General features: G+C 36.8%; 2 protein-coding genes across 2 annotated transcripts; both read left to right on the top strand.

Annotated features, from left to right (window-relative positions):
* Positions 1 to 85: 85 nt before the first annotated feature.
* On the top strand, positions 86 to 1,696 carry LOC135082733 (uncharacterized). The gene is given in 1 exon segment (XM_063977510.1): positions 86 to 1,696. A coding segment is annotated over 1 exon segment (978 nt). The 5' UTR covers positions 86 to 210; the 3' UTR covers positions 1,189 to 1,696.
* A 158-nt stretch (positions 1,697 to 1,854) lies between these two features.
* Positions 1,855 to 11,534, top strand: LOC135083011 (transmembrane protein 234 homolog). The gene is made up of 4 exons (XM_063977774.1): positions 1,855 to 2,091; positions 4,003 to 4,089; positions 4,315 to 4,477; positions 11,451 to 11,534. The coding sequence occupies exons 1-4, from the start codon at positions 1,939 to 1,941 to the stop codon at positions 11,516 to 11,518; spliced, it is 471 nt and encodes a 156-aa protein (XP_063833844.1). The 5' UTR covers positions 1,855 to 1,938; the 3' UTR covers positions 11,519 to 11,534.
* Positions 11,535 to 12,738: the final 1,204 nt, after the last annotated feature.

The raw sequence follows: 12,738 nt of genomic DNA, 5'->3' as shown, positions 1-12,738 counted from the left end.
GTCTTCGAGTCTCTGAAAATTAAGTTCTATAACGTGGATAAACTGACAATTTAATTCAGCTTGCCGTTAGGGCACCTACCTAGACCGGAAAGTCAGGTCTAGACTTGTTCCCTAATCGGTATTTCTACATTGGACATGCTGGAAACGATTGGTAAGCGCCTTGATTAGTACCTACACGTTAAGGCGGCTTTAGCCACCGTAAATACCGCAATGGCAACGCCTACGGTGCAGGTCGCGACATACGTGTTTATCGATTTAGAAACCACCGGGCTCCCTAAGGAAGAGAACAACAGGACGAAAATCACGGAAATTAGTATGGTGGCAGTGAAACGAGACCATTTGTTGGACACGCGGCCCGGCGCGGCGCCACGGGTGCAACATAAACTGACTTTATGTTTGAATCCAGGGAGAATGATACATCCTGACTGTACCAAGGTTACAGGCCTTTGCAACGACCTCTTGGAATACGAACCAGACTTCAACATCAATGTGTTCAACATGATCAATACATTTCTGAATGTGTTGTCAAAGCCAGTGTGTTTGATCGCTCAGAATGGTGCAGGTTTTGACTTCCCGATCCTCAAATGTCAAGTGGAATAGTTGAAAGTTGCTTTCTCCGACGATTTATTGTGTGCAGACTGCTATCATGGGTTTTTTGACATAATGGAAGCTAAGAAAAGTATTTTTAACACTGAAATCTTCAAAGAGAATGCTCAGACCATAGAAAATGGTCAAATATTAGAGAATAGCCACATCATAGAAAATGGTCAACACACTGAAAATGTTCACACCATAAAGAACAGTCACACCATAGAAAATGAGGATAAGAATGAACTGTATACATTGAAGAATACATTACACATGAAATTAAAAAATGAGTCTACACCACAAGCTAAACACAATGGCAATGTTACACCAAGAGAAACAAATAAAAAAATAAGCAAGGCAAGAAGACGATTCCCTTGGAGTGAAGGAAGCAAGCCCAAAGATTCATACAAGTTGAAGGACATTTATGAAAGACTGTTGAATCGTCCTCCGTTAGAGGCTCATCGAGCAGAGAATGACTGTATATTAGCCTTGGAATGTTCTGTAGCTTTAGGCCAAGAGTTTGTGCAGTGGGTCGACAAAAATTACTTTTCTTTTGCAAAAGTGGTACCTATGACTCCTGGGGTGCCTTTGGGATCATGATAGCTTCTATTTGGTGCTTAGTTTATTTTGTATTCTGCTTTTTTTTTATTTATAATTGTTAGTTGTAGATAAAACTGTGTTCATGGTAATAGATCATTTATAAAATTTTATTTACTTGTGATAAAAATTTATATTGTTAAGATTTTTATTTTACTTACCTATGGTGTTTGCAATTTGTGTAATTCTTTCTCAAACTTTGTTAATTTAATATTGTAAAAACCAAATATTTTATTTGTATTAATCTTCAATTACAAACTGTAATTATTTCCCTTAATAATGGGCTCAATAGTACATATTGGTGATTTAACTAGGTTTTTTTAGGCGCTGTATTTACATGTGTAATTATATGGTTTTAATTAATTGGCTATAATAATGAAGTACCAAATAAATTGTGTAGGACTTTATTTAAAAGTTATTTTATAAATTGACTTTTTTTCTATGTGATAAAATGTTTTTAAAGACTATTAAAGATTTAGATTTATTGAAATAAATGTATTTTTTAATTATACTTGTTTCATTTATTTAAAAAAATAACCCAGAACATAGAAAAGTATTTTTGAAAAAGCTATAGTAATTGGAATTGAAATGAATGAGAAAATCGTGGAAATAGAAATTGGCTGAAAAATGAAAAAGGCACATAAAATAAATAACTTATTTGCCTGATTACATATTTCCGAGCTTATAAAAACATTAATTCCATAGAGCAAAAATATTAAAAAGAGATGCCAAGTTATTCACTCATATCCCTGAATGCTTTCAGGTCTCCTGGTCCTGACCGGAGCCCTATGGGGGTGCACGAACCCCTTCATCCGACAGGGCACCAAGGGCCTGCGAGATGTCCGAGCGAAAGGCTGGCTGGGGCAAGCAGTGGCTGAAGTTTCTTTCTTATTGGGAAACTGGAGGGTTAGTTTGAAAAAGAATTCAAATGTTTAAACTTTATCACAGACTCATTAGCTCATTTAATCTCCACTGCAGGGGCACGAAAGTTCCCGGCTAACCGTCGTATTTAATGTCTACCCCAATAAACGTATTGTTTTTTATAATTGTTCTCTCTGCTTCTCTGAACGCGTCTGATAAAATTCTACATTTTTATCTAAAGTATCTGGCCCCTTACATGGTCCTTCCAGCCGGATTATCATTATTTACTTTCTAATTCACTGAATTGTCTCCAAACGTTGCGCTCTGTTCAGACGGTAATAGTAACCTTTAAACGTAGCTTTATGTAAGAGACTTCCGCATTTTTGTCCGCATCAGTACATGGTATTCTGTATGGTCAACTAGTCGGGGTTGCTAGCATATGCTAGCAGCGGTGGGCGCCTCTCTCGAGAAGATAATAGTGTTAACATAAGGCCCTATTTTTTCCGTATCAGTACGCAGTGCCCTTGCTAAAAACGGTCGCGGTCGACAGATTAGCCACTGCTGACAGCTGACTATAGACTCTACGATGTTGACATAAGGTCTTGTTTCGTTTACCAGTACGTGGTTCCCTGGCTGGTCAATCAATCTAGCCTACCTATTAGCGGTGCTCTCGCTTGCTACCAACAGTGACCTTACAGTATTGACATAATAAGGCTACGTTTTGCCCATACCAGTACATAGCGTATCGGGACACCTGCATGAATGAAATACACTAAAGCCTGGTCCGTGAGCACGTAGATTCCCGTCCAATGACCCCAAGCTACCCATCCTTATCGCTCGCGCGTAATTATATTGCTGTCGCGGCTGTGCGACGCGCGCCCGCAGTGAGTGTGCAAGCGCGACAGCAACATAATTACGTGCGAGCGACAAGGATGGGCAGCTTGGGTTCATTGGACGGGATTCCACGTGCTCACGGACCAGGCTTTAGCGCGAAAGACACTAGCCTGAAAAGCCATTTGCGCGCATGGACATTTGCGCGAAAGACAAGCACACATTGAATTTAGACTCTACGATATTGACATAAGGTCTTGTTTCGTTCACCAGTACGTGGTCCCGTGGCTGGTCAACCAATCGGGCTCGCTAGCCTACCTAGCAGCTATGTAGCGCGCACCTCTTGTTGTCAGCCAGCAGTCTAACCTTACAGTTGACATTAAGATCTTGTTGTCCCAGTAATAGTACCGACACAGTCACAGTCGACCTAACTGACTATAGACTCTACACTCTAAAGTGTTGACATAAGGTCTTGTTTCGTTTACCAGTACGTGGTGCCGTGGCTGGTCAACCAATCTGGCTCGCTAGCCTACCTGGCAGCGGTGCAGCGGGCGCTTCTCATACGACTATAATCTATACAGTATTGACATAAGGCTTTGTTTTGCAACAGTATTATTATAAGATCTAGTTTTGCATGTACCAGTGCGTGGTGCCTGATCAGCTAGGCAGTCTTTCCCAAAGTGGGCGATAACGCCCCCTTGTGGGCGCTGCAGGCTTAGAGGGGGGCGGTAAGAGACCCAGAAAAAAAATCGGGACGTTGTGTAGAGACTTGGGAGGCGTCATTTACTAGGAGGACTCTTAGATACCAACTGAGCACTCGACACTCGACTTCAAATGGGGTTGCTAAAAATAATTTATTCTCAAAGTGGGCAGTAGACAAAATAAGTGGGAACCGCTGAGCTAGAGTCTTACGGTATGGTCTTGTTTTGTTCACCAGTACGTGGTGCCCTGGTTGGTCAACCAATCGGGCTCGCTAGCCTACCTGGCGTGCAGCGGACGCTTCTCATACGACTATAATCTCTACAGTATTGACATAAGGCTTTGTTTTGCAACAGTATTGCATGTACCAGTGCGTGGTGCCTGATCAGCTAGAGTCTTACGGTATGGTCTTGTTTTGTTCACCAGTACGTGATGCCCTGGTTGGTCAACCAATCGGGCTCGCTAGCCTACCTGGCAGCGGTGCAGCGCGCGCCTCTCGCTTGGTACCAAACGGTATTGACATAAGGTCTTGTTTCGTTCACCAGTACGTGGTGCCCTGGTTGGTCAACCAATCGGGCTCGCTAGCCTACCTGGCAGCGGTTCAGCGCGCGCCGCTCGCTTGCTACCAACAGTTGACCTTACAGTATTGACATAAGGCTTTATTTTGCCTGTACCGGTACGTGGTGCCTGATCAACCAGTCTTACGGTATTGACATAAGGTCTTGTTTCGTTTACCAGTACGTGGTCCCGTGGCTGGTCAACCAATCTGGCTCGCTAGCCTACCTTGCAGCGGTTCAGCGCGCGCCGCTCTCGCTGGCGGTTCCCGCTGCCAACAGCCTCGCATTCGCATTCACCGCCGTCGTCGGTGCCGCTGTGGGCGCGGAGGAGCCCCTCGATAAGGGTAAGGCTGTTTTATTTTCATCCACAATGGAGAAGGTGACTGACGCCCATATTCACAAACGATGCTTGCTTAAGTGAAGCAGCAAATCGAACGCACAGCGTTGAATAGAGCTATGTGATTGGTTCGTGAGATACCCTGTGCGTCCACGCGCACTGTGAGACCTCATAGTAATGTGTGTGATGTGTGAATACGGGCGTGAGTTTCGTGAGTTTCTTACGTCACTTTTTCTCAACGCCAGCCCATAATTATGTTGTCCCGAAGTGGTGGTAGGGCAAGCTATATTTGGGACGTGTTTTAGTGCCCTGGAAAAGGCCTTGTACTGAATAAACTTTGAATTTGAAGCTATTGGAATGTATCTAGTGGCGGATTACACATTTAATTTTGCTGCCAGTAAGTGGGCCATTCCATCCCAGACTTGGGCTAGATTGTGGTGGCTTAGAACAAGCCCTAACACCGACCACACCAATTTTGCCCCCACTAGGAATCGAACCCGGGACCGCAGTATCAGAGGCAGATGTTACCAGACCATAGACGCGTCACGCGGTTATTAAAAACTAGCTTTTAGTAAGTTAGTTACTAGTGTAATGATTTTAGAATTTATATTGTATTTAATACGTTTATTGGTTACTTTTAAATAGTTATTGCAACAATTTTAGTATTTGTATTGTATTTTAGAAGAACCCAAAAACCCATTATTAAATTAAAATACTTTATTTGATTACTTCCTAGGCATTTTGCAGACATTAGAATGATTTTAGAATTTATTTTGTATTACATCCAATAATTTCATATTTATTATTTAATTTAATTATTTTAGATTTTTATTGTATACATTTTAGTATTTTAAAAATTAAAAAACAGCTAATTATGAAATAAGTAATGCATTTGACTAGTTCCGGGGCATGCCGTCGATAAGTCGTTTTGAACCGGTCGACTTTCACTGATGGAGGGGGAAGTTACCTTATCGCTGGCATGCCGCTGAACAGTCAGTTCGATTTGAGCGTTCAAAGCAAGAGGTACTATTAAGATGACGTCATAATGTCGGAATTGTGTAAATCAGTGGTGCTGAAATACAAGTTAGAACAACCTACAAGAGTGTTTCATTTCAACTCAGAAGTGGTACGTGATCTACAGCTCATAAGGTACGTTTTAATTTATTTGGTTAAAAAGTAGTTGATTTTAAAAAGTTCAAGTAGAAAAAAGTATGAATATTTCGTTTAATGCATGGAAAAGTTATGTTTAAAACGAGGCTAGACGCGCCTCCAGATTATTAGACTAGATACGCCTTAGACTGACCATGACTATGACTATGACTATGACCATGACCATGACTATGACTGTGACTGACTTAGTATATCGAGGCTAGACGTGCCTCCAGTTTATCAGGCTAGATGTGCCATTGACTATGACTAAGTATGAGACATGTAGAGGCTCCTTAAGAGCAAAATATTGACGATTAGTAAGTACTATTAATTAGTCTAAGCAAATAAAGATACTAAACGAGACTAGACGCGTCTCCTGTTTATTAGGCTAGATGCGCCTTAGACTATGACTATGACTTAGTATAACGAGGCTAGACGTGTGCCTCCAGTTTATCAGGCTAGATGCGCCATTGACTATGACTAAGTATGAGACATGTAGAGGCTCCTTAAGAACAAAATATTCGACCATTTGTAAGTACTATTAATTAGTCTAAACGAATAAAGATATTTTGACTTTTGGCTTTGACTTTGACTATAACTATGACTATGACCATGACTATGACTTAGTATAACGAGGCTAGACACTCCTCCAGTTTATCAGGCTAGATGCGCTTTTGAATATGACTAAATATAACGAGGCTAGACGAGCCTCCAGTTTATTAGGCTAGATGTGCCTTTGACTATGACTATGACTTAGTATGACGAGGCTAGACGTGCCTCCAGTTTATCAGGCTAGATGCGCCTTAAGGGCCCCATTGTTTAGGATGTCTCTAGAATAAAAAGCCTTCTATTGCTGACATAACAAGGAAGCCGTCCAGTTGTCACATGAGTTGTGTGTGTAGGTCGCACTGAATAAAATACAAATATAAATACAAAATCTTTATTAGTGATGCATAAGTATAATAGAAACATGTCACAATGGTATTTTACTACACTTTGCTCAGGGAGCATAATATTGATTGTCAAACAAAAGATTTTTTAGATTTATTTTTGAGATTTAGATTTTTGGAAAAGAAATAAATCAAACTTTTGCTTAATATAACATGAACATAGCTTCCATATGATGTCGAGTTGATGCTGGTCAGACACAGTTTATTTCGTCGAGTACTTTATTTCACAGTTGAGTACAACGACGACTGAAGATTGAGCTCGTATACCGCCAGGGACACCCGTCAGCTGACGATGAAATAAGCGTGCTAAACGGACGAAGTTGTCGTCGTCGTCCAGTAAGAAGGCGCCACCACGATCGTCTTCTATGGGGCCAAGGTTGAAGAAAAATACGCGAAGGAGCTCATCTTCTTCCAGCTCTACTGAATGAAAGAGCAGTGCCACATGAGGTTCGTAAAATTTCTGATAGAATCTAGTGAAGAAAAGTACCTATTTTTTTATTGGTAGTTTTATTGCGCACACATTATGAAATAATAATATTACGCATACCTACAGTAAAATGGGGATATCAGCTTATGTAGTAAATCTTTAATAGTAATAATTAAAGGTAATAATAAATTATTCGATTATAACGTTTAAAGGAACGTTAAAGTAAATGTGCTAAAAAATATTTTTTTTAAAATATTTTTACACAAGTAAACTGAATAAAATTAATGATTCGTTTATTTTAAAATTGTCATCGGTTCGGACTTTCGGTAGGTTCTTTTGCCAAGTACAATATCTTGTCTATCTATAATTCCACTTCAAAAATATATTTCGAATTATTCTGACCTCTGATTACATTAGTCTGACCTAGATAGGTAGTTTCTAGGTGAATTAAGCTTTTTCTTCTAATTTAGTTTTCTCAAAGAACTACATCAGTTAGCGACCTCAAATAAACACAATATTATATTACTGTAAGAAGTCATAAAAAAAACGTCATGCAATTTGTAACTATAAAAAGAATTTAGTACCTGTACCAAGGTTTCATAGATAGGTTAATTATGTTAGGTTAGACTTTAATTCATTTTTTGGTAGAGCAAAAGATATGAAACGTCAAGGTTCAATAAGAGCAGAAGTTTAAAGTTTTTCTTTTAGTAGTCTTTCATTTTTTTATGACAATTTTGTGAGCGCTATTATAATAGCTAATGCAAATAAGAGAATTTTGTCTTTGACTTAGACATTGCAAAAGTTAATTGGCTTAGCTAAGAGAACTACGGACGTCTGTTAGAGGAAATTTTGAATCCTACTACTTGAAAGGATGAACAGTTTACGTAATTATTTTAATGACAGAAAAAAGAAATCTATGAGACTGTTTTGGTAAATGAAAAATCCTTTTAAGTGTTGGTAGTGAGTGCACTTGTTGACGCAAAAACCGATGCTGAAACTAAGTATAGTTTGGCGGATCATTTCAATATCAATTCCAATTGTAAAAGTTGTGGTCAATCATCAGTCATACCTCTGTGTATAGAGCTAATATAAACAAAAATGTTGATGAGATTGAAGCTGTTATAGAAGTGTTAGTGATTGATGATGTATAGCAGACTTCACTGACAATAGACGATTTGACACCATTCCCCATTAATTCGATATTACAATTTATTAAAGACATTCTGATCTTGAAAACTTAATTAATCTGAAATGACCTGTAAATTACCATTTTTGGTCGCATTGTAATTAAGAAAAGTAGTTTTATTAAATTAACAAAATAGTGACGTCACTTGCTTGTCGTGCCATACAAAATCTATGGGAGTTTGATTTAACAGTTTTTAAAAGTACGTCAATTGACTGGTGGTGTCAACACGTCTATTGGTCAAAACTTCACGCAACTGCAATTTCTCACGGTTTGGAATACTCACATTCTATAAAATTCCTGGTCAGTTTATTTTTGAGAGCCACAAAAATGACGGACACAAGTGAATACCAGTTAACATAAATTTCTAGTTTTACAGAGGGTAGTTTCTGGCTTTTAGAGTTGCCTTTCGATTAAAATTTTTAAAATAACTTTGACACCTGGCGAGCTTAAGGCCGTGGGTTCGATTCCCGCCTTAGGCGGTTCTATATTTTCAAGTGATAAAAAAATATATACAGGGGATGTTTAGATAAACTAATATTTTATAATGCGAATAGCTTTCCGCCGAGGGTTCGCCAGCGTGGAGTTTTGTTTGTCACAGTTGTTTGAGTACTCAATCTCTATGCCAAATTTCATCGAGGTTGGTTCGGTGGTTTAAGAGTGAAAGCAAGTATACAGGGTTGCTTTCGCATTTATAATATTAATATATAAATTAAACTGGGGGCCAAGTACCGGGTGTTTAAAAGAGCCTTTTTAATTCACAACGGCAAAGGTGAAATCGTTTTTAGTAATTTGTCGCCTAGTCCAATAACACTTAAAGTAAATGTTTTAATAGCTACTTCAATGCTTTTTGGAGCATGTCCAATATGTCATGTAAATCGAATTGTAAAAGACCCCTCAGCTATGGATACTCTCGATAGAGCTGATATTATGACTAAGCCCGGACTTAGTTCTGATTAGTTAGATTTATATAAGCTTTATACTCTTTTGTGAAATTATCGCGATTGTATTGCTATAAATCTGACTGAGATAGAACGTACACGTGCAGTCTTTGATGTCAGGATGAAAAATAATGTGCAAATACAACCATTACCACTTATCTCATTACAAAAGGGAAAAGGGTTCAGAAATCCATAGATGACTAACTTAATCCATAGATGACTAACATAATCCATAGCTGCTTATCAATATTATTCAGGACTCTAAATCATATTTAAGTCAGATCTTAATGATAAAGAGAAAAGTCTTCAAAGTTCTGTAGCAGTCACTTACTTTAGTCGACCCACAGACAGACGACCCCTGAGGAAAGACATCTTCAATGAAAGACAACTTCTATGAAAGACAACTTCTATGAGTTAGACACTAGCTGTGGTGTGTGCTAAAAAAAAAAAAAAGGTGTATATCTTTTAGGACTTAAAAGTTTCTACTGGTTATGCTGCCTTAAGAACCACGTTAAAAAAAAGAGAAGAAATTTAGTTCCGCGAATAGTCCAAATACCAAAATTTAGTCATAGAATCTGACGACATCCCATCCAAACATCATAATCTCTTCAAATAGCAGATACAGTAAGGTTGATACCAAATTATTTTTAGTGGTCCCACGTACAGCTAGATGGCAAATATGTTGCGCTAATCGTGATGAAATCGAGCATCACAGACATTCAGAAACACATAATATGTATAAGAACACTGTAATTGTACCTATTGGTTTCAAAAACTTGGAAAATTTGTAAAGAAGAAAATTATGTTAAGGCCTTAGAAATACATAATTCTGACGAAAGTACCTTTAGTGTTAATCATAAATCTTGACCATAATTCATTATTTGCCAGATTACGGTTACAAATGGATATAATTGGATATAATATTAACGTTTTGACATGTTCTTATAAAGTTACTAACTTTCACATGGCAGTCATGGCAAGATACACTGTAATTAAATTGATTATGTACTAACATCTAATGGACGTGTATTTATGTGAAATAAAAAATTGGATTTAAAAAGAGAAGTTTCCAATATATTCGATATGAGAAGTTTTACTTTATATCTGAATTTCATGCAAATTTATCCGTTATTGGTTATAAAATAAGTCATTACGAATAATATAGATTAGGTGAAAATGTATAGTGTGTATAAGTACCTACAAGATTTTTCTCCCTTTCTTAAAATTTGTTACTGGTTTCATATGAAGAATATAGTTTCTAAAATGCATTATTAATGTTAAAACACTATGTTAACAAGTTGTCATAGAATTGTTTATCATTCTACTATATATTTTATGCTTCATATTGTTTTGAAAAGTAATATTAATGATTTTAGAATAAATCCTTATTAGACGTGAATGCCGGGAGGCATCACGGTGTCGGATGGCCGAATGTAATGATTTTAGAATTTATATTGTATTTAATACGTTTATTGGTTACTTTTAAATAGTTATTGCAACAATTTTAGTATTTGTATTGTATTTTAGAAGAACCCAAAAACCCATTATTAAATTAAAATACTTTATTTGATTACTTCCTAGGCATTTTGCAGACATTAGAATGATTTTAGAATTTATTTTGTATTACATCCAATTATTTCATATTTATTATTTAATTTAATTATTTTAGATTTTTATTGTATACATTTTAGTATTTTAAAAATTAAAAAACAGCTAATTATGAAATAAGTAATGCATTTGACTAGTTCCGGGGCATGCCGTCGATAAGTCGTTTTGAACCGGTCGACTTTCACTGATGGAGGGGGAAGTTACCTTATCGCTGGCATGCCGCTGAACAGTCAGTTCGATTTGAGCGTTCAAAGCAAGAGGTACTATTAAGATGACGTCATAATGTCGGAATTGTGTAAATCAGTGGTGCTGAAATACAAGTTAGAACAACCTACAAGAGTGTTTCATTTCACTAGTTTAAAGTAAGTTTCTATCACTAGTGGCTAAGAAGTCTGGCGCCATTGTAAAGTCCTGTAACCCGCTATAGTCTGGTCCGGGAGCACGTAGAATTTTGTCCAATGACCCCAAGCTATCCATCCTTATCGCTCGCGCGTAATTATGTTGCTGTCACGCTCGCACACTCACTGCGGGTGCCCGTCGCACAGTCGCGACAGCAATATAATTACGCGCGAGCTATAAGGATGGGTAGCTTGGGGTCATTGGACAAAATTCTACGTGCTCCCGGACCAGACAATAGTTGCGCCAAATAGTGAGCGCAAATCCGTCATCTATTTATTGAGTAAAATGTATGGAATTAAAACCAATATTATTTTGCTTTGCAGGTTCTATACTCGGTGTGGTCCTAATCGTGGCCGGCACTGCACTGTGCTGCTTGGACAAAACTAGTTGATGGAAGTTGTAAGTTCGTAACTATTTATTTAAATGTTTTTAATTGATTCTAATTTTGTATTATGGTAGGTACTTAAAGCATTCCTTGATCGATGAAGAGATGGTACTCGTCTTGTCTACTTCTATTAATTAATATAGTTTATCAACTAGGTCACCACAACCTTTGTGTAAGATCGATCAGAAATCACTTGGGAATCGAACCCAGATAGGTACAATGTGAACCTATTGAGCTACATCAGTCGGCAAATGTCTGACACCAGATTGATATGATGTCAAGTGTCAACAATATTTTTTTGCAGTTAAGTGTGTAAGATATTTTATTATATTTTAGAGGGATTTTAACAGTACAAAATGAAAATCATGACTGTTGTACGTTTTTTATTTCTATATTAGAATAATTTATTGCATCTAAAATATGTCCGTTATAATATTGCACTATTACTAGTTCTTTTAAACTTAGGCACTGAATAATATTTTGCAAAATATAGAAAATATTTTATTTACAAATTTGGATGGAGCAAAAAATTGATTATTCCAGCATTTTCAGTCAGAAATTGGTTTATTTAACTAAATTACCCCTTTTCATTTTCGGGTATTCGTTTCATAAAGTAAGTTCTAATAAAATCTTTGATTTTTGAATTCCCAATTAAATTGACAAGCAGTAAATATCCTAATGTTTTTTATAAATGGTTATTTTTACAATAAAAAATAAATGCATATTTTAAGTTATTTTTTAAAAAATAACATTATATTTACAGATATTTATCATTATGTACGTAATCATGCTCTATAACTATATGATACAAAACACTTTGTATGTGTGTTACAACTCTAATTTCGTCAAGATTGTCTCTTTGAGAGAATAATCTTCTAATTTCTACTTTTAACTTATTGAAATAAATTGAAAATCATTCACTTAACAAACAAAAACTAAATTAAATATCCAACAACATCAATGTGATTAATCCAAAGCATTATCAAATTGTACATAACCCAGTGTGTGATATATTGTATTATTAAGTATTTATTACTGACTAGAATATTGTAGCCTCATTTGGTAAAATAGTTCTTATATTATAAATTAAGTTTAATATTAATTATTGCAATCGTTAACCTGTAAAATGTTTAAATGCTTGCTTAAAATAATAATATGTATGATGAAATATTAAATTTTATATTGTAGGACCTAAAGTAGAGCCCTGTGGTACACCAATACATGTT

The sequence above is a fragment of the Ostrinia nubilalis genome, chromosome 22, assembly GCF_963855985.1.
Source record: "Ostrinia nubilalis chromosome 22, ilOstNubi1.1, whole genome shotgun sequence".
Lineage (NCBI taxonomy): Eukaryota > Metazoa > Arthropoda > Insecta > Lepidoptera > Crambidae > Ostrinia > Ostrinia nubilalis.
The sequence above is the reverse complement of the archived record's forward strand: the minus strand, read 5'-3'. Positions and strand labels throughout refer to the sequence as shown.

What these genes read in the sequence shown, in the direction of transcription:
- LOC135083011 (XM_063977774.1), top strand. Translation starts at nt 1,939, where the DNA reads ATGCTTTCAGGTCTCCTGGTCCTGACCGGAGCCCTATGGGGGTGCACG. An exon ending in TCTTATTGGGAAACTGGAGG is followed by an intron (nt 2,092 to 4,002) that starts GTTAGTTTGAAA and finishes TTTGTTCACCAG; the next exon opens with TACGTGATGCCCTGGTTGGT. An exon ending in CTCTCGCTTGGTACCAAACG is followed by an intron (nt 4,090 to 4,314) that starts GTATTGACATAA and finishes TTCGTTTACCAG; the next exon opens with TACGTGGTCCCGTGGCTGGT.